The sequence below is a fragment of the Mustela putorius genome, unplaced genomic scaffold (genome assembly GCF_011764305.1).
Source record: "Mustela putorius furo isolate JIRA1106 unplaced genomic scaffold, ASM1176430v1.1 tig00003834_pilon_pilon_pilon, whole genome shotgun sequence".
NCBI lineage: Eukaryota > Metazoa > Chordata > Mammalia > Carnivora > Mustelidae > Mustela > Mustela putorius.
The window spans coordinates 99,400,718-99,428,623 of NW_025421987.1; the positions used below are offsets into that span (position 1 = coordinate 99,400,718).

Genomic DNA, 27,906 nt, shown 5'->3' on the forward strand with positions numbered 1-27,906 from the left:
AGGTCTTATATTACTAGACCTAGAACAGAAGACAACTAAATCCATATGAACTCAAGGAGCTTACTTTCTGATTAAGAAGGCAGATACATTAGCCAACAATTCCCACTTAAAGTGGTAACTGATGGGACAGGTGTGTGTACAGAGTATAAAAGGAGACTACTGGAGACATATCTAAACATGCATGGAGAAACAAAAAGTCAAGGAAGTAAAGCTTAATCTGGGTCTTGAAGAATGATCTAGTAGAAAGGTAGACAAAGTAGGGAGAGAATTGCAGGCTAAGGGAATAGCACATATGGTCTCAAAGAGGGAAGAGCCTAGGATGACTCCAGCCTTCTTTTTTTTTTAAAGATTTTTAAAATTTATTTGACAGATAGAGATCACAAGTAAGCAGAGAGGCAAGCAGAGAGAGAGAGGAGGAAGCAGGCTCCCTGCTGAGCAGAGAGCCCGATGCAGGGCTCGATCGCAGAACCCTGGGATCATGACCTGAGCCGAAGGCAGAGGCTTTAACCCACTGAGCCACCCAGGCACCCTCAGCCTTCTTTTAAGGCAACATTTGAATTATAGCATGCACTAAGTTGGGAATATAGGAGGAAGAGTAGTTTGAGAACAAAAAAACTGAGTTCATTTTGGACATGTGATTTGGGAGGGGCCAATGTCACATCCAAATAATTATATTTCATAGATTTAAGTCAGCTTCAGGAAAGAGTTGGCTCTAGAGATCCTACTTCAGTCATCTATTTAAACAGTTGTCAAGTGAAGGCCTAGGACAATCAAATGTAAGTCTTAATTCTTGATTGGCTCCTAGAATGGAGAGAGAGAGAAAAAACTATAAAGGATATTTAGTCAACTGTAGAAATTTGAATATGAATTTTATATTAGATAATACTGCATTGATCTTAAAAACCTTTGGTGTAATAAAGGTATTGTGATTATGCAGAATTCCTAGTCCTTAAGGCATACATACTGAAAAACTTTCAAATAAACTGTCATGATACCTACTATTTTATTTTCACATGATTCAGGAAAGAAAGAATAAAAAAAGTGTAAGTAGGTATACAGATGGGTGCTAATTGCATTGTTTTTTAAATCTTTCTGTAAGTTTGAATTCTTCTAAAACAAGAGGCAGTGGGAGGAAAGAGGAATACAAAAAAATTTTTAACACTATGCTACCACTAAAATGAATGTAATAGATCTCTATACACTGATATAAAATGACCTCCTATATAGTGTTAGGTGGAAAAGATGCAAATAAGCATGGAGTATACTGCCATTTATACAGAAACACTCTGAAAACAATTATATAAGTAAATATATAAATTCATATGTACTAGCATACATACATTCTGTCTCTAGAAGTATAACCCAGTGGTTGATTCTAGGAAAGAGAAATGGGAAAAGAATGACTTATTGTGACATCAGGCTTTGGAATTATAGGCTTGGAAACTATAGGCACATGTACATTTTACTGTGTGAGGATGTGTGGGTATGTGCACAAATTAACGTCTTTTTTAAAAAGCCATCATGAAAATACCCAAAGAGAAGGTGAAAGTTAAGAAGAATATTAAATGGCTCAGTTGGTTGAGCGACTGCTTTCAGCTCAGGTCATGATCCTGGAGTCCCGGGATCGAGTCCCACATCGAGCTCCCAGCTCCATGGGGAGTCTGCTTCTCTCTCTGACCTTCTCCTCGCTCATACTCTCTCTCAAATAAATAAATAAAATATTAAAAAAAAGAATATTAAAGTCAAGGGCAGAACATTGGAGAATGCCACTATTTAAAGCACAGGTGAAGGAAGGAAGTTTACCAAATAACTGAGGAACAGGAAGACAATGAAAAAAGATACAATAGGAGAAAATGGTTTCATGAAAATGAAGGGATAAGAGAATGTCAAGAAGAACAATGTAGCAAACCATTAATAGTGATTTATCTGCTTCTAAGTTTTTGAAAATAAATACTATTTCTGAAATTAAATAGAGTTACTTTTCAAAGGAAAACCTGAATAGTATGTAAGGTGAGGCAGAGAGGCCACAGAAGACAAGGCCTCAAGAGTGGCTGCAGCATTTGGCAACTGGAAGGATTCTAGAGAGCTTAATGGCCAGTATTTGAAAGAATTGAGGACAGAGAAGAGATCACAAGAGACTAAGAGAATAGAGGGAAGGGAGTGGGAACAACAAACACAGTTTATCCTTTCAAAAACAAGAAGGGTCTCTTCATCAAGAAGTTTGTTTATTTTTAAAGGCCGGCAAGCTAGGGCATGTTTATGAGCTAAGAGCGTCCTCTCCAGTAGAGAGGAAAACGAAATGCACGGGAGGGAACAGCTAGTAGTCGAGGGAAGGTGGGACAGAGGCTCAGAGTGGGACAGAAGTGTGTGTATCTGGGGAAAGACAACAGAGGGTTGAAGGCAAGAGCAAAGTGGGGCAGATGTAAGGAGTTCAAATAAAAAAAAAATTTTAAATGTCACTTTCACCTTTAGGGGAATGCTAGGATACCAATACACTGCTTTGAAAACTAACAGAGGAAAAGAGTATCTTTTTTTTTGAAGCTGAGGATGAAGAGATAAACAGAGGCTTTATATAACAGTCACACAATGTTTTCAGATGATACCATTGAACTGTTTGTAATAATTGGGAAATATTCCCTTTTTAATCTTAAGTAGAAAAAAAGGGCACAAACTTACATAATGGATATGATATTATACAAGTCTATGTATATATGTATATGTTTGTATGTATGTGCATATGTATATAAATACAGAGAAAATTTGGAGATGATTTTTATCTTTATACTTTTCCCCCCTCTATTCTTTAACAATGAGCACAGAATCAGGAAAAATACTTTTAGTTCTTTTGAAAGCCAGTAAGTAAGCACTGCATCTTGGCATAGATATTATGCCACTAAGTAAGGCAAAAACTTTTGTTGAGCTTTAATAGGCAGAAAACAATCTATGGGAAATAACTCAAGGAATAAAAGTTGATTATTTCCTGCTTTGTAGTAGCCATTAGAAAGAATTTCAGAATCAGAGAGTCTTAGAATGCTAGTACTGAAGTGGTCCTTGAGCCTCTTCAAAATCTGCATCTTGCAGAACAAGAAAATGAGATCCAAGAAGGTAAAATAACCCATTCAAGGTCACTGGTTACTGGCAGATGTAACCAGGTAAACTGAATTCCAGGCCAGCATTTCTACTGCTGTATCAGAATCCTCAGTTTTTTCCTAATGCACCACATGCAAATTATTTCTAGGTTGGTACCAGCTTAATTAATATCATTGTCTCAAGGTTGATCGTTAAAGGAACACAAGCAGTATAAACCTAGTGTGATAAAAGCTTATATATTCACAAGATGCCAATTCACAATAAACTTATTAACATCTCTAAACTCAGAACAAAGTTAGGAAATAGGTGAAAATAATCTAATTTACACATTACTTGAACACCAAATCAAATTTACCAGTTTATTTATTTATTTATTTTAATTTTATTTATTTGACAGAGAGAGAGAGAGATCTCAAGTAGGCAGAGAGGCAGGCAGAGAGAGAGGAGGAAATGGGCTCCCTGCTGAGCAGAGAACCCGATGCAGGCCTCCATCCAGGACCCTGGGACCATGACCTGAGCTGAAGGCTTTAACCCACTAAGCCACCCAGGTGCCCTCAAATTTACCAGTTTAAAATAAAACTGTACTCATTCTACACCTCTCCAGTTTGAACTTACATTCCAAAGAAATGTTTCAGTGCTATATTTTTAAATAAATTCCTTATTATCATAAAAGGCAGTTATTAATTTAGAAGAAACATACACACTGAATCTTCAAACAATGTTAACAACATAGGAATGTTGATTCACATGGGTTCTCAAATTGAAATGCGCCTCAGGCACCAACTTACATACTAGCAGATAAATGTGGCAATCATTTTCCACATTCAGAGAGAGGAGTTAAAATTCACAGCCTTAAGAAGGTAAACTTTAATATCAATGTACTGCTCACACTCAGGAAATAGAATACATATTTTCAGCTAGATCTAAAAATATCCCCAAATAAATACTTGGCTTTTCAATCAAGTATTAAAGAAATGCTGAGGCGACTTACTCTGTATATGCCTTCCTGCCTCCTCTATGACCACCATGATTTCAGTAACTCCCCCACAGTCAACCTCAAAACAAGTAAGTTTAAGTCCCATGTCCTGGAATTTGCACTTGAGTCTACATACCACACCATCTCAAAAAGATCTTTTACTCACCAAAATTATCTACAATGACTCTAGGGATTATTTCTAACACAAAATACATGATGAACCACAGAGAAGGCTGAGAGTATGTCTTAAATTCAGTGGCTCTAGTGACATTAAAAAGGACCCTTTTGATCGAGCCCCACATCAGGCTCTCTGCTCAGTGGAGAGCCTGCTTCCTCCTCTCTGCCTGCCTCTCTGCCTACTTGTGATCTCTGTCAAATAAAACAAATAAAATCTTAAAAAAAAAAAAGAGGATCCTTTTACCCAATACAAGTCATGAATAATAATAAAATAGACTCCAATGAGGGAAAATGAAAAGCAAGAGACCTCAGGCCCCCAATTCTGTATGTGTTTTTAGGTTAACTTGGGATGAAAGGATGTACTTGTTGAAGTTAACATAGTTTGTACCCCTAATCCTACTCTGGTTAACCTCTAAATTTATCACAGTGCCCTCTGCAATCTAGCATTCCTTTCTCTCCTTCTCTTTGCCTACTGTCCATTCCATCCTTTAGGACACAGAATCCTTAGAAGGTAGAGATTTCCAATTCTACACTGCTCCTTCATTATTCTTCTAACAAGACATGGAAAAGTATTGCCAAGCACCAGTCACTTACCAAAACATTTTCCTCTATACTGATATAAAATCCCCAATAATTCAAATAATATGAATCTCTACTTTTAGTCCAATGAATTTCCAAAAAGCAATGATTCTCATTCAGATGAGGAGATCAGAATTTGCTAGAAAATCTTAAACTACCTATGAGTGACAAACTACCTGTGGACAATATTCCCCCAAACTTTGTATTCTGTTTACTCATTCCCTTCTCTGAGCATCCCTGTTTTAGAAACCTCAATTATTGATGAGTATATGTGGAATATGTCAGATGCCTATGACAGAACAAAAATTTAAAACAACCCTAAAGGAACCAAGTAACCAGGTGTCCACAGTTTCCAGTCAGCTAAAAATCCCATATGGACCAATTTACAGTTCCTTGGATCAGATGAGAAGGAAACACTGTTGGAATAAATTTAGTCTAGGACAACAGTGAAAAAGAGAATTCTGTATCAAGCATTAGAAAGACAGATCTCAAAGATACAAGCATCCATTGAGTTCCCAAATGATAAATGACCTATGAATAGAAAGCCCCTTTTTCCCTACTTGTAATTCACCCCATGTGTCCTTCACACTCTAGCACCACAGTTTTAAGGAACCATTTAAAACAATCAAAAAACCTTGAAGCTTCTAGGGAAACTGTGGATTCTAAGACATTGGCAGTAAGAAACTATAAAAACTCAGGAAAATTGCTCAGGCTCCCTTTAACCCCCACAAAAATATTTACCTTTACTCTACTGAAATGTGACTTGAAAATCTACTTACTAGGTTGGGTTAACTGAAGTTTTGTTTTGTTTCATGCTTAAATAATAGGTGCTGATAAACACTCATTTTTATTACTTAAAATCTGAATAGTATATTCATATGGTTCAAAGAGTAAAAATAATACATAAGGCATATACTATGAAGAGTGTCATTCCTACCCTGCTTCTCATCTGCCCAGTTCCTACTGCATGTTTTAGTCTCTCATTGTTCCAGACTTTCTTTATACAAATTAAAGGATATTATTTTCCTTGTCCATCTTTGGCAGGGGTATTTGGGGCTGAGCTGGGAGGGGTGAGTGAGTATAGGGTCGGGGGGCTCTCCATTGCCTTTCTCAAAATGGCCACTATTCTCAGAGGGCACAAAACTGTACATCTGACCTAAAACATGAATCACATTTCTAGACCCAGGTCCCACCCTGGCTGGGACACTGACATCCCGTCCTGGTCTGTGTGAACGGGAAGGCTCAGCCCCTTCATGAGAAGAGAAAGCCAATCCACCATTTTCTAAGAGGCAGCTAGGTACAACAGGCTATACTTTAACTGTTAAGTGGAGCCACAAGTAATGAAAAATCAAAGCCCAAAGACTGCTCCTCCCTTCCTGTTCTTTGTTTTAATGGTGCTGTGTGGTATGTGTGTGTGTTGAAATAGGTTTTTATCTTTAGAACAGGCTGACGGAAAATTAAGCAGTATGTGTACTACAAAGAGTTCCCATATAACTGGCTCTTTCCCTGTTCACAGTTTCCTCATTATTAACATCTTACATTAATGTGGTACATTTGTTACAACAAATGAGCCAACAGTGACACATTATCATTAACTAAAGCCCATAGTTTACATTAGGGTTCACTCTTTGTGTTGTACATCCTTCGGGTTTTGACAAATGTATAATGACATAACCACCATTACAGTAACTAGTGAAGAGTTTCACTACCCTAAAAATCCCATAACCCAGCTACTCTTCCCTTCCTACCTCCCTCCAAACCCCTGGCAACTACTGATCTTTTTACTTATTGTCTACACTTAGTTTTGCCTTTCCTAGGATGTCATACAGTTGCAGTCATGTAAGTATGTGGGTTTCTCAGACTTCTTTCATTAAGTAATGTGCATTTAAGGTTTAGCCATGCCTTTTTGTGGCTTGAGAATTCATTTCTTTTTATTACTGAGTAATACCCCATTGTACAGACTGCCACAGTTTATTCTTTCACCTTTTGAAGGATATCTTAGTTTCTTCTAGTTTTTTGAAATTGTAAGTAAAGCAGATATAAACATTCATATGCAGGTTTTTATGTGGACACAAGCTTTCTATTCTTTTGGGTTAATAGACCTCAGAGCATGATGGTTGGATCATACAGTAAGGCTATGTTTAGCCTTGTGAGACAGCCACACTATCTTCTAATGTGACTGTGCCATTTTGCACTTCCACCAGCATTGAATGAAAAGTTTGTATTGTTGCATATCCTAATATTTGGTTTTTGCCAATCTAGGAGTTTAGTGCTATCTTATTGTTTTAATCTGCAACATATGATGTTTAATCTAGTGACATATGATGTTAGACATCTTTTCATGTGTTTATTTGCCATCTGTATATCTATTTTGGTGGGGTGTCTGTTCCATTCTTTTGCCCAATTTTTAATTGCATTATTTGGTTTCTTGAGTTTTAAGAATTCTTTGCATGTTTCGGACACACGCCCTTTGTCAGATGTATTCTGCAAATATTTTCTCCTAGTCTGTGGCTTATCATTCTCTTAATGTCCCTCACAGACCAAAAGTTTTTTACACTTTCATGGATCATATTTTTGGTATTATATCTAAAAAGTCATCACCATATCCAAGGTCATCTTGGTTGTCTCCTGCTATCTTTTCTAAGTTTTATATCTTACATTTAGGTCTGAAATCCATTTTGAGTTAAGTTTTTTTTTTTAATTAAAGGTATAAAATCTGTGTCTAAAATTACTTTTTTGCTTGTGGATGTCTAGCTATTCCAGCACCATTTGCTGAAAAAACTTTTCTTCCTCCACTGAATTGTTTTTGTTCCTTCATCAAAAATCAATTGACTATACTTGTATGGGTGTATTTCTGGGCTCTCTAGTCTGTTCTACTGATCCATCTGTCTATTATTTTGCCAATGCCACACTGTCTTAATTGTGATAGCTTAAGAATAAGTCTTGAAGGAGAGCCTGGGTGGCTCAGCCGGTTAAGCATCTATCTTTGGTTCAGGTTGTGATCCCAGGGTCCTGGGATGGAGCCCTGCACTGGACTCCTTGCTCAGTGGGGAGTCTGCTTCTCCCTACCCCTCTGCCTACAGCTCCTTCTGCTTGTGTATGCACTTTCTGTCAAATAAGTAAATAAAATCTTTAAAAAAAATAGTAAGTGTTAAAGTTGGGTAGTGTCAGTGCTTTGATTTCATTTTCCTCAGGATTGTGTTGGCTATTCCGAGTCTTTTGCCTTTCCACATAGGATCATTTAGTCAATATCTATAAAATATTGATTTTGCCTGGTGTTGTGTTGAATCTACAGATCAAGCTGGGAAGAACTAACAACTTAACAATATTGAATCCTCCCACTCGTGAACATGGAATGTCTCTCCATTTATTTAAATCTTCTTTTTCTTGGGGCACTTGGATGGCTCAGTGGGTTAAAGTCTCTGCCTTTGGCTCAGGTTATGATCCCAGGGTCCTGGGATCGAGCCCCACATCGGGCTCTCTGCTCAGCAGGGAGCCTGCTTCCCTTCCTCTCTCTCTGCCTGCCTCTCTGTCTACTTGTGATCTCTGTCTGTCAAATAAATAAATAAAATCTTTTAAAAAATAATAAATAAATAAATAAATAAATGAATCTTCTTTTTCTTATTAGAGTTTTAGTTTTTCTCATATAGATCTTGTATATGTTTTGTTAGACTTATACTTGAGTGCCTCATTTTTGGTATGCCAATATAAATAATATACTGTTTTTTAAATTTCAAATTTCAATTGTTCCTTACTGATATAAAGTAATCGATTTATATATATATATATATATATTTTTTTTAAGATTTTATTTATTTATTTGACAGAGAGAGATCACAAGTAGGCAGAGAGGCAGGCAGAGAGAGAGAGGGGAAGCAGGCTCCCGGCTGAGCAGAGAGCCTGATGCGGGGCTCAATCCCAGGACTCTGGGATCATGACCTGAGCTGAAGGCAGAGGCTTAACCTACTGAGCCACTCAGGCGCCCATGATTTTTATATATTAACTTTGGATCCTGCAACTCTAGTATAATCATTCATGAGTTCCAAGAATTTGTCAATTCTTTGCGATTTTCTACATAGACAATCGAAACATCTGTGAATAAAGACAGTATCATATTCCTTCTTTCCCAATCTTTATGCCTTCTGTTTTCTTGTCTTACTGCATTAACTAGGTTTCCCAGTACAGTGTTGAATGTGAATGGTTAGAGGGGACATCCTTGTCTTGTTCCTGATCTTAGGGAAGAACCTTCTAGTTTTTCATCAAGTATGGTAAAAACTGTAGGATTTCTGCAGATGTTCTTTATCAAACTGAGGAAGCTCCCCTTTATTCTTAGTTTATGGTGAGTTCATGAACAGGTACTGGATTTTGAGTCAAACGCTTTTTCTGAATCCACAGACACGATCATATGATTTTTCTTCTTTAGCCTACTGATACGATGGATTACATTAACTGTTAAATGTTGCACCAGCCTTGCATACCTGGAATAAATCCCATTTGTCTGTGGCATGTAATTCTTTTTATATACAATTGGATTCAATCTGCTAATATCTTGCTGAGGAGTTTTCCATCTGTGTTCATGAGTTACATTGGTCTGTAATGTCTTTTTTATATGTCGACAGGCTGAGAAATCTCAGAGCCATCAGTCAGTTACATGTAAGTGGTCATCAGTTTAATCAGATTATTGTTCTTTGGAAAGCTAAACAACAACTGCAGGGGGCAAAGATATTACCGCACAAAGGGAAAACATAAAACATTCAGGGATCAAGGCAGTCATCAGCCAGCTGCAGCAGCTCAAGAGCATGAAAACCTTAGTTTATACTATTTTCCTTAGTTCTGAAGTTGTGAATCAGAGGAGGGAGAAGGAAAGAATCAGTCCAGGAAGATGAGGGATAAGATATCTTCTGAGTGCCTGAAAGAAACTATTTTTCTTTTCTTTTCTTTTTTTTGTGAGATATAATAGCCTTGTCTGACTTTTAACTTAAAAATAATGGGGGTCTAAGTCCCCAGTTCCATACTGTCTTCTGGGTCAAGAATGATAAGTCTCTGTAGCACAAAACTTTTCTCTACCCAGATCTGCTCCCTCCCCTTCTTTATCAATTTGACAATTTCAAACAACCCAAGAATTTTAACCACAGAAAACTATCTTCACAATTTTTGCCAACTCTAAATTATACCATTATTTACTTAATAAATTCCATAAAATTATGAAAATTAATCTTAAAAGGAAAATTTTATCTCCAACATTAATCTCTTTTTAAAATATTTTATTTATTTATTTATCAGAGAGAGAAAGAGAGCACACACAAGGAGGCAGAGTGGCAGAGAGAGAAACAGGCTCCCTGTCGAGCAAAGAGCCTGATGTGGGACTTGATCCCAGGACCCTGGGATCACAACCTGAGCCGAAGGCAGCGGCTTAACCGACTGAGCCACCCAGGCGTCCCTCTCCATTGTTAATCTTACCAAATACAGATGCTACACATTGACATACACTAAAAACATGACTCCGAAAGTTAAAAATATTTATCCCTCTACCACCTAAAGTCATCTACTGTGCGACTAGTGCTAAATATGCCCCATACTTTGAGAAATACTCATGAGATCTTTGTTTCATAAGTAATGAAGGTGAGGAGCAGAAAGTAAAGTGAGCTATTTAAGGTCACAGAGCTAATCAGGAGCTGAGCTGTAGCCAACCCTTTCTCTCTTTCCTCCACAAACAAAAATCAACTCTTCACCCACCTATACTACTAGTCTTTCCACTACATCAACTATTAAAAAAAAAAAAAAAAAAGGAAGAGGGTATCTTATTTATTAACTTTTTAGTCAGTGTTCTCCAAATTGCCTTTTTTTCTTTTTGGCAGGTTGTCTTACTGGCTCAAAACTGAACTCCCACTGGAATAAAACTGACCTGGCTACGAAGCAAGGACAGGAACACCAAGGGAGAGTAGCCATCTGTCCTGTGCCTGATAGGGAAGAGGGGCTTTACCTGAGGGTTCATGACGGTTGAAAAAAGAATTGAAAAGTCATGAGAAGCACCCCCTTCTCACTCAAGGGACAGCTCAGCTGCCTGGAACCTCTGATGTCCTCTGCTACTGGCTCCATACAGCAGAGGACATTCGGATGGTACTCAGAATGGTACTCTGAGTGTTCCCCAAATTAAGAAGCAATTTTTAAAAAGAATATAAGGTGTATTAAGTGTTTTTTTACGAATAGTATTCTGAGCTTAATGCTGACCAAAAACAGAGAACTAATTCACATGTGGAAGTGTCAAAAGAAAAAAAAAATCTTTAGAGAAGTGAGTAGAAACAAAGGCACAGAAAACTGTCCAGTCTGAAATGTGCTAAACTTAAAGAAAGAAGTTTCAAAAAGTTTATAAAAAGAGAAAAAGTTAATATATTCTGATAGCCATAGTCTCTGGAAAAACTCCACTGGAAAACAAAGTAGTTGCAATATCTGAAAAAAATAGTGGTTTCAGGTAGCCACCAACAAAAAGGAAAAAGAACAGATAACAAAGTTGAAATACATAGAAGTAGGACAAAAACCTGCCCATAAACACCCCCTTATTCTTCCATTCCTCTCTATCCACTCAGATCCTTCTAGGTCCAGCTCATTCCTCCTCCACAAAGCCCCTTTCTCCTATCCTGACTTAAAATAACTGCTCCTCCTCCGAACTCTCTGTACTTGACAATCATTTATGTGCTGTTTTCCCCCTCCCAATTCAACCCTAGGCTCCGAGACAGCAGCACTCATGTCAGACATACCTTGGTGTCCCAAGAGTACCTATAAATAGTGCCTCCTATGAAGTAAATAATTAATACGCACTGAGTCAAGGAAGCCAATTAGAAATCACTGTTCTTAGAGGAAGGGGAGACTAGGGCAGGCGTAAAGAATACAGAATCTGAGCATGTACCATAAATTGTACTATACTCAAATCAATTCAAATCGAGTTACAAGTAGAATCAACAGGCAAAGTTACCTGAAATTGCAAAAACAGTACAGTACCTGCAAAAGACTCTCTATGGCATGAAAACCTCGAATTAAATTCAGAGCTCCACATAAAAGACTGAGAATAAATGCCACAATCCCTGACAGAGTCGCTGGTTCCAGTCGCTGGTGAGCTGGAAAATAAAAGTAATGGTTAGAAATGAACACCATTATTCTATGCCAATACCTAAACTTACGTAAAATGAAATTCACTGCTCAATTTAAATGGGTCAAACATGAATTAATCTTCATAAATTTATTTATTAACATATTAGTAGTTAAATTTTTTTAATGCAAAATGTCTGACAACATGATAGCTTCACTGCCCTGAACTCAAAGTCAATTAACTTCTTTTTCTCTCTATTTTTTTTTTAAGATTTTTATTTATTTATTTATTTGAGAGAGAGTGAGAGAGAGAGTGAGCATGAGAGGGGAGAAGGTCAGAGGGACAAGCAGACTCCCCATGGAGCTGGGAGCCCGATGCGGGACTCGATCCCAGGACTCTGGGATCATGACCTGAGCTGAAGGCAGTCGCCCAACCAAGTGAGCCACCCAGGCGCCCCTCTCTATATTTTTAACAGACATCTAACGTGCACTTGGGGTATATAGGCTAAGGAGTGCTCACATCTGGCAGTGTATCATGTAAAAAACAAAAACAAAACCAAAAACCTTACTGCCTAAATAGGTCTACCATTTGCAAAGAGTTGCAAGTATTTGCAAAGGTGACTTCACCTGAAAGATCATTGCGTAATTCCTACTTTTTCTGAAAATGCTTAGATAACATTTTTAAGAACAAACACAGCTTGCTTTTTTAAAGCAAAAGTCTCCCTTATTTGGGTTCCAGGTCTATAAATATCACAGGATATAGGTGAAAGCTCCTATATAATTACCAATCTGAACTTCACAATAGAAAGTCTTATGGCTATGAAGTTCTTGATCCCCGAGGACCACTTGAAGACCATTACAAATGATAAAACACTAGTTGAAAAAGCAAGTGACCACTTCAACTTCACAAATGTATCCCCTAGATAAGGGTTTCAGCAATGTAAGAAATTTAGTTATACAACAGTTTTACTTTATCATCATCTTGGGCTTAATAAACAACTGAGTCTAAAGGAAAATACAAAACTAAATACATAATCATCTAGACCTCAAAAAGGAGACAGAGGGAAAGACAGACAGGACAGGGAAAGACAGGACAACAGAACTACAGTTAGGTCATTTATCTAAATCACTGAAGTGTAAAAGCCCTAACAATGAAGTTAATGGGATGGAACTTTAATATAAAAAAAGGTTTAAATCTTTGCAACTTATATTCAGCCATTACAGCAGAAAAGCTTCCTTAAACAGTTCACAGAAACACAAAACCCCACATATCACAGAAATTATTTGTTCCTCAAGTTCAGCAGAAAATGCTAAGATGGGAAAAAGTTCCTGAAGTTTCTTCTGTGCCCAAGCTGATTGCTGGGTCTCTCAATCAATTTCCTTGAGATTTTAATATGAAAATAAAAAATTAAATATCTCTGTAAAGTATTAATACCAAGTTTATAGTAGTAGAGGAAAAAACCCCTCACAATTTAAAAAAATCTTTCCAACTAGTCTACCAATTAGTCATGTTTTGTACTCCTGGTCCATCCTTCCCCAAAGGATGTAAGGGGAAGCTCAGCAGTAAGGGAAAGCTGGCTTCTAATAAAAAAAAAAAAAAGAAATCCTTAATATGGGCCTCAAGCATAATACCTGACAACTAAACAGATTATATAAATCATACTTCTAAAATACACAAGTTTACCTTACGAAAAAACCCAAATAATATTCTGTATTATAACTAAAAAATATTAGCTGTTTATGGTCAAGTAAAGTATAGCCATTCTTGAATGGGAAAATATTACCATTTTAATGTGTTGATCAATGTTTAAGAAATAAAAAATAGGACTATATAAATTTTCTAATATTTATCTCTTGACCTTCCAGCACTCTCTTTATAATTATAATATACCATTTGTTATTATTAAAATTATTTCAAAATGAACAGAAATATTTTTTAAAAGCATAAAAGCAAATGACAATTCTCTTTTAATAAAGGCAACACATGTATTATGCTGCAGGAGAGGCTGGAGCTGTGCGCAATCACTGTGGAAAAGAAATTCTCAAGTGGAGATTCACCCACTCCCACCCTATTTCTTTCCCTAGGACCTGTGGAAATGGTTACCAAGAGAAAACTCCATCCGCATACAACATGAGGGTGATACTCCCTAAGGATAATTTGTCATGTCAACAACTGAACAAGATATTTAATCACATTTTAATGTATTATGCGATATCTGCTACTTTCTATTTCAGTAAAACAAATTTTAGATTCATTGTTATCCACAAATGCTTACTTGACACTTCAGTCTGGCACCATGATAGGTACTATTAGGTTAAAGTGGATTTGGAACAGTAACAAATGAGAGGCAATGTGGAAAAAAAGTTACTGAATCCAAAATAGTGTTACCTGGTCAATTTCTGTTTTGTTTTTGCTATTATTATCTTTTGCTACAACACCATTTCTTTACTTAGCCTCTTTGAGCCCAATAATGGCATTTTCATAAAATTAAATTTTTTATGAACCAGTAATTATTGAAGTCTAGACAAGTTCCTAAAGAAGTAAATCTTTTGGGACCAGAGGGCTATTGCTTATAGGGAATTAAGTATTTACTCAGCAAATACTTTTTAGCATAATTCTGTGTAAGATGTTGTGCTTTAGAAAATACAATTAATGATTTGCATAACCTGCCCTCAAGATACTTCTAGTCTTTGGAAGGGAAGAAAAACAGATAAGCCTGTGAAAGTAATAAGCATTCTAAACTAAAAGAGTTAAGATTCTGAGAGGAGGAGAGCTGGGTGGCTCAGTCTGTTAAGCATCTGTCTTTGGCTCAGATCATGATACCAGGTTCCTGAGATCAGGTCCCGCACTGGGCTCCCTGCTCAATGAGGAGTATGCTTCGCCCTGCCTTGCTCCTTGTGCTCTCTCTGTCAAATAAATAAATCTTTTTTTTTTTAAATAAAGAAAAGAAAAAAGGAATTCTGAAGAGGAAAGATAACTAGGGGGAAGGTGGTGATACAGCAATGGTAAGAAAACCAAGGAAGATCTTTAAAGATGGTTAAAATTTAGACAGGCACGAACGGGAAAAACTGCACTTCTGCAGAAGAGAATGTGAGCATGGAGGTGGAAATGAGATGCAAATAAGAGCATGAACAACAACAACTACAACCACTTCTGCCAATCCTACTAATAGTGTCTGTTCTCAATGTACCAGGCACAAGTGCTTATATACATGATCTCATGTCACCCCTCTAGGAACCCACTGCAGTAGGTACTAGAATTATCCTTATTTTTTTAGACGAAACTAAGGTTTGGGGAGATTAGGTAATTTGCCCAAAGTAAGTAAATGAATGGGGGATTTAAACCCAGATAGACTGACACGAGACCTCATGTTCTTAACCACTCTGCCACTGGGCACTATTACTGGTTCTGTTTGGCTTAAAATGATATTTATGAAGAGAGGAAGAAAGAAGGTAAAAAAGGGGGGTTGAAGCAAATTAATAGATAGTTGTAAATACTAGACTAAAAATTATGAACAAGTTAGACAATGGGGAAACACTGAAGATCAAGAGACCAATATGGTTAAGGCTATGCTTAAGGAATATTAATCTATCAATGGGCTGTAAGGAGATTAAAAGCAGGAAGACAATATTTTCTCAGTGCTTTCTTAGTAGGTATACTTTGTCCCACTTATCCTTCAAAATGAGGTACTTCATAAGGCAGGAATGACTAACTTCTCAGTTTCTGAATTTTTTCATCTGTCAATGGAGGCTAAATAATTTGCTGTAAGTCAGACAGCTAGTAAGTGCCATCTTCACAATTAGCACTTGGGTCTGTAAGACTGCAAAGCCCATGCTATTTCCACAAATATACCTTAGGGATTCATTGCAAAAGACTGGCTGATAAGAGGGCCTGAATTTGGATAGTGACAGCAGGAATAAAGAAGAAAGAGGTGAGTGATATCACAGGGGTTCAAACTACTAGACATGGCAACTAGTTAGATATGGGAAACAAAAGGGAAAAAAGTTTTTTTAAATGTCAAGATTTTAAGTGTGGGTAATTAGAAAGTTAATGGTGCTACCAACAAAGATGCTGGAAGAAACTCAGGTCTGATCAAGAATGGAGATTTTTTTTTTCACCATTTTAATTTATTTTTTTATAAACATATATTTTTATCCCCAGGGGTACAGGTCTGTGAATTGCCAGGTTTACACACTTCACAGCACTCACCAAAGCACATACCCTCCCCAATGTCCATAGCCCCAACCCCTTTTCCCAACCCCCCTCCCCCCAGCAACCCTCAGTTTGTTTTGTGAGATTAAGAGTCACTTATGGTTTGTCTCCCTCCCAATCCCATCTTGTTTCATTTATTCTTCTCCTACCCACTTAAGCCCCCATGTTGCATCACCACTTCCTCATATCAGGGAGATCATATGATAGTTGTCTTTCGGAGATTTTTTTTTTTTTTAAGATTTTATTTATTTATTTGACCAAGAGAGACACAGCAAGAGAAGGAACACAAGCAGGGGGAATGGAAGAGGGAGAAGCAGGCTTCCTGCTGAGCAGGGAGCCTGATGCGGGCTTGATCCCAGAAGCTTGAGATCATGACCTGAGCTGAAGGCAGACGCTAAATGATTGAGCCACCCAGGTGCCCCGAGAATGGAGACATTTTAAACATATCAAACTTGTAGTGATAATGAGACATGTTTAATAAGCAATGAAAGAGTAGCAGAGCTGAAGAAACAAGATGTGGCTTGTATCTGAAGGGAAGGGCTGGGATGAGATTACTAGGGAAAGAAGTAGCCCAAGAGCAAATCCTGGGCAAATCTTTGGCAAACAGTACCTTTGCAGGGAGGAGGAAGAGTCAGGAAGACAGATTTAGGAGAACAAAAGGAGGAAAGAGCCTCAGAAGCCTAGAAAGGGGAGGCCATCCAGAAGAAAGATATGGATAACAATGCCTGTGGACAAGCCAAAGACAGTTTGAACTCAAAATGAAAAAAAAATTTAGATTTATTGACTAAAAGATGGTTGTTGACCCTTTATAAAAACAATTTCACAAGAGTGAAGGCAAAATTTAGACTGCAAGAGGCTATATAACTATTGATGGTAAGAGAGAGAAGCAGTAAGTGAATACTACTGCCTCTAAAGAAAACCAAGATGACAGCGTGACAGATAGAGTAGGACTGAGAAATAATAATTTTTCCCCTGTAATGTGGTGGAGGAGGGAGATTTAAATACATTTATAGGTAGAATGAAAAAATTCAGTGTAGAAGAATCAGAAGAGTCAAAAGAAAGGGAAAATGATGAAAAGAATACCAGAAGAAGCATTATGAAGATTCAAAATGATGGTACTATTCTAACCTTCAAACCTCCTCATAATACCACAGTGCCTACGCTTTGAGCAAAAACGAAATTCAAGAGGTACAGTCATTCAATGATGCCCTAAATATCTGGAGAAACAGATTTTAGAACATATGAGAGAAATTTCAGGTCCATTCCATCTAAGTGAGTATAACTGATTACTAAATTATGACTGAAATTAATTGTATGGTATTAAAAACACACCATTCTTTTCACCAGTGAGGCCCTTTCTTACATCATTACCTGTCAAAACCCTGTATGTTGTTCAAGGCCCTGGGGACTGAAAGTGGTACTTCCATTTATCTCTGTTTATCTCTTTGGGAACATGTATCACATTCTATCTTGTATCTTACTTATTGGCATGTGTGTGTGGGAGAGAGGGAGAGAGAGAATGAGAGATTAGGAAATTTTATTTGCCTCATGGGGCAACTGCTGAATAGAGTACCATTCTCAGCCAACTGACAAATTGTCTATAAAATCACATAGGTGGAAAAAGGCTGATTAATCTAGTGTTTATCCTAAAAATAAAGGTGTTAAAGAGACAGAAAAATGTACTGAATTTAACGTTTTGTGAAGTTTTTTTCTGTGAAGCTGAATAATAAAATTAAAAAGATTAGCAACAGTAAATGTTGATGAGAATGTAGGGCAACTGAAACTCTCATACACTGCTTATGAAAATGTAAAATGGTACAACTACTTCAGAAAACCGGCCATTTCTCAAAGTGTCAAACATGTACCTCACGTTTGATTTGGCAAATTCCACTGCTAGAAATGAAATGAAAATGTTGGGGCACCTGGGTGGCTCAGTGGGTTAAAGCCTCTGCCTTTGGCTCAGGTCATGATCCCAGGGTCCTGGGATCAAAAGAAATGAAAATGTTGGGGCACCTGGGTGGCTCAGTGGGTTAAAGCCTCTGCCTTTGGCTCAGGTCATGATCCCAGGGTCCTGGGATTGAGCCCCACATCGGGATCTCTGCTCAGTGGGGAGCCTACTTCCCCCTCTCTCTCTGCCTGCCTCTCTGCCTACTTATGATCTCTGTCAAATAAGTAAATAAAATCTTAAAAAAAAAAAAAAAGAAATGAAAACGTGTTAACAAAAGACAAATATCTATAGAAGCTTTATAACCCCAAACTGGAAATAAGCTAATGTCCATCAGTAGGAGAATGGGCAGAATGTGGCATGTTATTCAGTGACTACTACTCAGCAATAAGAAGGATCAAATTACAGAGACCTACAACATATGATGTAGTACTAAAAAAGGATGAACACAAGAGTACACTATATAATCCTGTTTCTATAAATTTCTACAACAAACAAAATTAAAAATAACTAGAGTGTAAAAGATTAGAACAATGGTTGTCTGGAGGTGGGATGGAGATTCGGAAGAGACATGAAAGGATTTCCCAGGGAGATAGAAATATTCTATATCGTGATAGGGATATGTATTCGTTGTTTTTTCTTATATTTGTATTTTGATGCTTTGATATCTTGGAGCCTTGCCGACCCTAGAGGAAAGCCCTTAGGGCTATCTAATTCCCAGAGGTAGCAAACAACTCACCTGCAAGAGTGCTTTTCAAAATCAAATCCCCTAACCCAAAGTCCACACACACTATCGCCTCTGTGGGGCTCTCACACTCAGGGCCACTATCCCCTTGCCCAAATCACCCCAGGGTCTGGTATCAGACAACAAAGGACAGCCCTCTATCCCAGAGCTGCCATAAGTACTCAAGCTAGCCAATCTAAACCTGCTTAGCCTGCTTCTCCAGTTCCTTCCTAGGGAAAGCACAATAAAGGCTCTTGCTCATATTTTCCTCCCACTCCCTCACCTCTGGACCAATACCTATACTTCCCCACGTGGGCGTGGGTGGAGTAGCGTGAACCCTTCTCTTGGGATCTGAGTATAACAAACTACCTTTTCAGTGGCAGCTGTCTCCTGATCTGTTGGCCTTACCATACCTGAAGAGTAATAAAATCTATACTTTAAAAAAGAGTGGTTTATAAAAATGTATCCATGTGTCTAAACCATATAGCAAAGATATGTGCATGTTAATATGTGCAAATTTTCCTTAAAAAAGAAAGAATCATGGGTGTGCCTGGGTGGCTTAGTCAGTTAAGTGTCTGCCTTTGTCTCAAGTCACAATCCTTGGTCCTGGGACTGAGCCCCAAGTCAGGTTCCCTGCTCCATGGGGAACCTGCTTCTCCCTCTCCTCCCCATTTGTGCTCTCTCTTGCTACCTTGGTCTCTCTAGGAAATAAAATCTTAAAAAAAAAAAAAAAAAGAAAGAAAGAAAGAAAAGAAAACCACAGAAGTAAATTATCAACTAGATGAGTGGATAGTGGCTGGGGATACAGAAAAAATAAGAATGGCAAAATGCTGATATAGTTATTATAACTGGGTGACAGGTACATGAAAGTTCATTACACTATTCCGTTTACTTTGTAGCTGTTTGAAATTTCTCTATAATAAAATGTTTTAAAAAGAAAAGAAAAAAGGTAAAATTAGGACCTAGTGTTTAACTTAACATATTGACCCATGATGGACAGCAGAACATCTGTAGACTTCAGAAAATTAGAGAAAATATTCATGCTAGACTGTGCAGAGAGGGGTCAAAAGGTCAGAAAGAGAAAAAGTCAAGAAACCAAATGTAAGGTAGTCTAACAGTCTTTCTCTCTAACAGAGAAAAAGGCCTGAAGAGTAATGTCTGTCAAATAACTATTAACCAAATTCCAAAATAAAGTAAATAACTTTATTCAGGAAAGAAAATAGGAAAACATATTTAAACTCAGAGATTATAGGAAGTATTACCCAGGTTTCATCTGGATTAAAAGAAAATTTTCTGTTAATATTAAAATAAGTTCTAACTGTGAATTACTTTAAAAACTTCTCTTTCTTAAAACAATTATCAAATCCCAGATGTCCCTCCATCTTCCAGTGTCTGCTGTCTGGTGATCCAAGATACCACTGCAGAATACAGGTCAGAGTGGGGACTTACAGAAGTCAAACAATACATGAACTTTCTAAAAGAATTTCTCTCTTGGTAGGTCAAGTTGGATGGACCCCTACCCCAAATTAAAGACTAATTTTCTAGATCCTGAGTGTGTACAGTAATGGACAGATACTCTGGCAGCAACACTGACTGACAGATCTATGGAATTAGAACTATTAGAAAAGGAAAGGCCATGGAAGCCATGGAGCTTCCCCCACCCAAACATCATCAAAATATCAATCCCTAAGGTAAATGCAGCAATCAGTGTCATCATCCAAGGCTTATTAAAATATGCACAGACAGTGATTCCTACTACACACCCATTTAACTCTCCAGTTTAAGGCTCCAAAATGAGAGTGTCTTAGAGGAAGACAACAGATTACTGTGGGTTCCAACTGCACACACTTTTCCATATGGAACAATCAACTAATTCCATGACATGTAGGTGCTAATTTGCTAACAATTTCTTCTCTACCTAATAAACAGAGAAAATCAGAAGCATTTTGCTTTTACCTGATAAAGATAGCAGGGCACAGGAGCACCTGGGGGGCACAGTCAGTTAAGCATCCAACTCTTGATTTTGGCTCAGGTCATGATCTCTGGGTTGTGAGACTGAGCCCCATGTCAGGCGCCACACTGAGCATCAGTCTGCTTGGGATTCTCTCTCCCTCACCCCCTTCCCCTAGTACTCCCTTGAGCTCTTGCTCAGAAAAGAGAGAGAGAGAGAGAAGCACATTTAGTACATTTACTATATTGCCACCAAGTTATATCAACTCTAAGCCAGAGATTAGTATGTAGCAGGGGTTGGCAAACTATGACCCACAGGTCAAATCCAGCCCACCACCTGTTTTTGTAAACAGAGCTTCACTGCAAAACAGCTTTACCTATTCTTTCACACATTGTCTATGTTTGTTTTTATATTATACCAGCAGAGTAAAGTAATTTCAACAGAGACCATTTAGCCTATAAAATCTAAAATATTTGCAATCTGGCCATATATAGAAAACGTCTGCTGACCCTTGGCCTTTAAGGACCCAACATCTTAACACCTCCTGGAACATTATACTGATTCATTTTGTTGATAACCTCATGCTGCCAGGATCTGAAGAACAGACAGCAGATACCCTGAGATGATACGTGTATGGAAGAGTATGGAAAATAATAACAAAATTATAGGAGCCTCCCACCTCAGTCAAATTTCTGGAGGTTAATGGTCTCAAGTATACTAAATGTAAAAATCAAGATGCTCATTGCAACCCATACCACTAAGAAAAAATATGCTGCTGAGTATGCCTTTCTAGATTTCAAAAGCAACGTTACAAGACTTGGGTAAACTGCTTCAACATGTTTACTGAATAACAATGGCTGAAGAGAGCCAAAACAACTGAAAGATCTAGACTGCGTTACAGAACATTTTGCCACTCAGCCCTTATGACTCACGGATCTAATGGTGTTCAAAATATCTGCAGAACATAATGATAATGTTTTGAGTCTGTAGCAAATTCGGAAAGAAGAATCATAAAAGAGGCTCCTGGGTTTTGAAGCAATGACATGGCCCTTAGGCAAAAAGAAAAATGTTTTCATTTCAAGAACTAGTTCCTGTTTTCCTTTTTGGCCACGGCAGAAACTAGTGGCCCTACCATGAACTATCAGGTATATACTATAAACCCTAAGGCGCCTGCTAAAACAAACAAAGAAATGAAGAGGTATAGTAAGTCAACCAAGAACAGAAAAGGATCAAAAAATAATTTAAAGGAAGGAAGAAAAATAGAAAAAGGTGACTAAAAGCAGATGGGATAAAAAGAAAACAAATAATCATGATGGTAGGTTTGAACCCCACTGTATGGGGGCACCTAGCTGGCTAGTCACTGGAGCATATGACACTTGATCTTGTGGTTGTGGGTTCGAGCCCCATGAGGGGTGTAAAGCTTACTTAAAAATAAAATCTTAGGGACGTCTGGGTGGCTCAGTTGGTTAAGCAGCTGCCTTCGGCTCAGGTCATGATCCCAGCGTCCTGGGATCAAGTCCCACATCGGGCTCCTTGCTCTGCAGGGAGCCTGCTTCTCGCTCTGACTCTGCCTGCCTCTCTCTGTCTGCTTGTGCTCGCGCTCGCTCTACCTCTCTCTCTGACAAATAAATAAATAAATAATTTAAAAATAAAATAAAATCTTAAAAAAAAAAAAAAAAAAGCCTGGGACGCCTGGGTGGCTCAGTTGGTTAAGCGGCTGCCTTCGGCTCAGGTCATGATCCCAGCATCTTGGGATTGAGTCCCACATTGGGCTCCTTGCTTGGCAGGGAAGCCTGCTTCTCCCTCTGCCTGTGCCTGCCATTCTGCCTGCCTGTGCTCACTCTTTACTCTCTCGCTCTCTCTCACAAATAAATAATAAAATCTTTAAAAAAAAAAAAAAAGCCCAACCACATTAATAAACACATTAAATGTAAGTGGCCTAACTGCCTAAACACCTAAATGAAAAGGCAGATACTGTCAAACTGGATTTTTTTCCCCAACAGACTCAACTAAATAATACCTAAAAAGCAACCACTATAAATAGAAAGACACAGAAATATTAAAAGAAAAAAGACAGAAAAAGACACACTATTACAATACTACTTGAAAAAGTTAGAGTGACTGCATTAATAAAGTAGATTGCAGAACTACGAATATTATTAGGTATAAAGAAGGTCATTTCAAAATGAAAAGGAGTCCATGCATCAAGAGAACAAAACAATCCTAAATATTTAACAAGCTTTAAAATATTTAAAACAAAAACTGACAGAGACATAAAAGGAGAAAGATACAAATTCACAAATACAGTCAGAGTTCACCACTACCTTCTCAATAACTGAGAGTCTACAGAAAATCAGAAAGGATATGAAAGATTTGAACATTATCAACCAACTTGATCTAAATGACATTTATAGAGGTCCACCCTACAATAATAGAATACACATTCTTTTCAACACAGAACACAGAAAAATGGCCAAGATAGAACATATTCTGGGAGAGTAAAACAAGTCTCAATAAACTTAAAAGAATTAGAATCATACAAAATTTGGTATCACACAAATGGGTTAAGTTATAAATCAAGAAATGAAGGATATCTAGAAAAATCTCTAAATTCTTAAAACTATTTAACACATTTCTAAACAATCCATGGATCATAAAAGAAACTAAAAGGGAAATTAAAAAGCATTTTAAATAGTATGAAAGTGAAAATACAATATATTAAACTTTATGAATGTAGCTAATGCAATATTTATAGGAAAATATATACTATTAAATGCCCATTTAAAAAGAAGATCTCAAATAAAAAAATAACCTCCACTTTTTTAAAAAAATAACCTCAACTTCTGCCTCAAGAACCTAGAAAAAGAAGAATAAATTAAACCATAAGTGAGCAGAAGACAAGAAGTAGTACAAATCAGATCACAAATCAATAAAATTTAAAAAAGAAACCACAAAAAAAGGTCAATGAAACCAAAAGCTGGTTCTAAGAAAATCAATAAAAACGCTAAGCTCTAATAAAAATGATCAGGAGAAAGAAGCAAAAGACAAAAATTTCCAATATCAGAAATGAGAATGATTGTATCACTGCAATTCTACAGATATTACAGGGATAAGAGAGTATTAACTTATGCCTCAAAATTCATTAACTTAGGCAAGATGATCAGATTCCTTAAAAAAATCAAACTACTAAAACTCATTCAAGAAACAGATAACTTGAACATTCATCAAAGGAATTGGTTTGTAGTTAAAAGCCTTTCCACAAAGAAAACCAGATGCTCAAAAAGCTTCAAAATACTGAACAAAGAAGAAATAAAAATTCTACAAAAACATTTTCAAAAAAATGGAAGAAAAGGAAATATATCTCCCAATCTACTCTGAGACCAATGTTAATCTGATAGCAAAACCAGACAAAAACATTACAAAAAAGGAAAACTATAAACAAACTATAAACCAATTCCCACATGAAAACATATTAAATTTTTAAATTTTTAAATGTTAGCAAATTGAATTTCACAATAAAAAAAAAGGATATTATAACCAACTGGGGTTTATCACAGAAATGCAAGGTTGGTTTAACATTTGGAAAGCAATTAATTTACCTAATAATGACTTTAAAAAGAAAAATCATACAATCATTTCAATAAATAAATTTAGACAAAGTGATACAATATCATTTCTGATACAAACCATATATCAAACTGGGAATATAAAGGCATTTTATCAACTGGATTAAAAAAAGCATTTACATAAACCCTAAGTTAACATCATATTTAACCGTGAAAGACTGAATGCTTTCCCTGCTAAGATAAGGAACACCACAAGGATAGCCACTCTTGCCATTTCATTTTTTCAGTATATTTTTGTTAAGCACAGAATCCACATTTGTAGTTATTTTCTTTTAACCGTCAGAAGATACCTAAATGGTCTTCTGGCTTCCATGACTCCTAGGAGACCAGGGGTGTGTGTGTGTGTGTGTGTTTTCTGGCTTCCATGACTCCTAGGAGACCAGGGGTGTGTGTGTGTGTGTGTGTGTGTGTTTTCTGGCTTCCATGACTCCTAGGAGACCAGGTGTGTGTGTGTGTGTGTGTGTGTGTGTGTGTGTGTGTGTGTGTGTGTTTTCTGGCTTCCATGACTCCTAGGAGACCAGGGTGTGTGAGTGTGTGTGTGTGTGTGTGTGTGTGTGTGTTTTTTCATGACTCCTAGGAGACCAGGTGTGTTTGTGTGTGTGTAACCAGGGGTGTGTGTGTGTGTGTGTGTGAGTGTGTGTGTGTGCGCGCGTGTGTAATGGTTTGTGTTCATGTAATCCAAGTGCCTGGTGATTTATGCCTGGTTACTTCACTGTTTACCAAACATTCTATTTTCAAAATATTGTTGTAGATATAATTTGAAGCTTATGTGACTATTTCCTCTAGGAAACACGTTTGTTTGCTTCTGCCAGTATATTTGGAGCATAGCACCATGGAATTCACTTAATCCAATTTTAGAAACCAATATGATTCAAAACTAAGCTGCAGTCCTCCTAAAAGATTGTCTACTTCATACTCCTGCCTACATATATTCCTAGAGTGCCAACATCTAAAGCCCAAACCCAAAGCTGGGGTAGGGGCCTGGTGGACCCTACTTTCTAAGCCCTGTTTCCCTAGTCTTGAGTGGCTGTCACAACTGTTCCCTCCAGTATGGTAAAAGCCCCAAAAGAAAAAATAGCTCCAAACATTAAGCTCATCTCCATAGGCCTCCATCCTTTTCTAGATCCCAGTAATTCTTAATCTTGTTGGATATCCAAAGACTTCAGGAAGATTATATTTTAAATTCTGTATCAGGCCCTGTACTGAGCATGGAGCCCGCTTAAGATTCTCTCTCTCCCTCTGCCCTGCTCTTACTTGCAAACACACAGGCACATTCTCTAAAAATATAAGTATATAATTAAAAAGATTTTTAATATTTATAGAATTGTGCAATCATTATCTAATTCCACAATCTTCATCACCTCAAAAAGAAATCTCATAAATATTAGTAGTCACTGCCTAGTTCCCTGTACCTCTCCAGCTCCTGTCAACCATTAGGCTACTTTCGGTTTCTATGGGTTTGCCTATTCTGAACACTTTGTATAAATAAAACTGTAAATATATGGCCTTTTGTATCTGGCTTCTCTCATTTAGCATAATGTTTTTAAGGTTCATCCATGTTGTATCATGCATCAATACTTCATTCCTTTTTAACTCCTTAATATTCAGTTGCATGTATACACCATATTTTGTTAATTCATTCATCAGATGATGGATGTTTGCATTATTTCAACTTGGCTTCTATGAATCATAGTGCTATAAATATTCACGTACAGATTTTTATTCAGACTTACATTTTCAACTCACAATTTTCAAGGATGAGAATTGTGAGGTCACGTGGTAACTATATTTACCTTTTTAAAGAACTTCCACGGTATTTTCCAAAGCAGCTCACCATTTTGCAACACTATCAGCATTATAGGAGGGTTCCAATTTCTCCATATCTTTGCTAATACTTTACTATTTTTTTAAACTACAGCCATCCTAGTGGGTGAAGTGCTATCTCCTTATCATTTTGCTTTCCATTCCATGATGACTAATAACGTGGAGCATCTTTTCATGTGTTAATTAGCCAGTTGCACATTTTCTTCATAGAAGTATCTATTCAAATTCTTTTCTCATTTAAAAACTGATTATCTTTTTATTGTTATTGTTGTTACTTACATATTCTGGATACAAATCCCTTAGGAAATACATGATTTTCTCAATTATCTTCAATTTATTGATAGTGTCTGTTAAAGAACAAAATTTTTAACTTTGGGAGAGTTTGGATGGTTCAGTCAGTTAAGCATTAAGTGTCTGACTCTTGGTCTCAGGGTTGTGAGTTCAAGCCCTGCACTGGGCTCCACACTGACCATGAAGTCTACTTTAAAAAAAAAAAAAAAATTTTTTTAAGATTTTATTTATTTATTTGACAGAGATCACAAGTAGGCAGAGAGGCAGGCAGAGAAAGAGAGGGGGAAGCAGGCTCCCCATGAGCAGAGAGCCTGATGCAGGACTCGATCCCAGGACCCTGGGATCATGACCTGAGCCGAAGGCAGAGACTTTAACCCACTGAGCCACCCAGGCACTCCTCAACCCAAGACGGGGCTCATTCCCAGAACCCTGGGATCATGACCTGAGCTGAAAGCAGATGCTTTAACCCACTGAGCCACCCAGGCGCCCCACCTAAAAAAATTTTTAACTTTGATGAAGTCCACTTTAATTTATTTTCTTCATTGTGTTTTTGCTGTCAAGTCTAAAAAACCACTGTCTAATACAAAGTCACAAAGATTTACACTTATGTTTTCTTCTAAAAGTCATATAGTTTTAGTGGTTAAATTTAAGTCTTTGATCCATTTTTAGTTTTTTAAATTTTTAAGGTAGGGGTCCAACTTCATTCTTTTGCATGTGGATATCCACTTGTCCCATCATCTTTTGTTGAAAAATCCATTCTTCCACCACTCTCTTGGCATCCCTATTAAAAATTAACTGACTATAAAGAGGAGAGTAAGGGGGCGCCCGGGTGGCTCAGTTGGTTAAGTCTCTGCCTCCAGCTCAGGTCCTGATCTCAGGGTCCTGGGACTGAAACTTGAGTTGGGGTTTCCTGTTCAGTGGGGAGTCTGCTTCTCCCTATGCCCCTCCCCCATCCAAGTAAATAAATAAAATCTTAAAAAAAAAAAATAAACTGACTATAAAGTAAGGGTTCATTTCTGCTTAGAAGTGTGAATCCTTCATTTTTATTATTTTTCAAGATTATTTTGACTATTTTGGCTTGTGGTATTTCCAAATAAATGTTAGGATCAGCTTGTCAATTTCTGCCAAAAAGACAGCTGAAATTTTCAGAGATTTTGCTGAATCTATATGTAAGTTGGAGAAGTACAGCCAGTTTTAACAATATTGTCTTCTATGAACATTGAACGACTTGCCATTAATTTAGGTTTTATAAATTTCTTTCTATGTTTTGTAGTTTTCATTGTAAGGAATTTTTTTTCTTTTAAATTGCAAACAATACAAAGTATAATCTGTCTTGTTTCATCCAGTAGTTGCTAGGATTTTCTTAATTTCATTTTCAGATTGTCATTACTGGTATATAGAACATAAATGATTTTTGTATATTG

At 37.2% G+C, this 27,906-nt stretch overlaps 1 protein-coding gene across 5 annotated transcripts in view; it reads right to left on the bottom strand.

Moving 5' to 3' along the window:
* The window catches only part of SEC22A (SEC22 homolog A, vesicle trafficking protein), a 73,118-nt gene that overhangs the window by 19,814 nt on the left and 25,398 nt on the right, over positions 1-27,906 (bottom strand). For all 5 annotated transcript variants that reach the window (XM_004745440.3, XM_004745442.3, XM_004745439.3 and 2 more), the window contains one exon: positions 11,822-11,937. In XM_004745440.3, the coding sequence (XP_004745497.1) occupies positions 11,822-11,937 (116 nt within the window). The remainder of the gene's footprint in view (positions 1-11,821; positions 11,938-27,906) is intronic.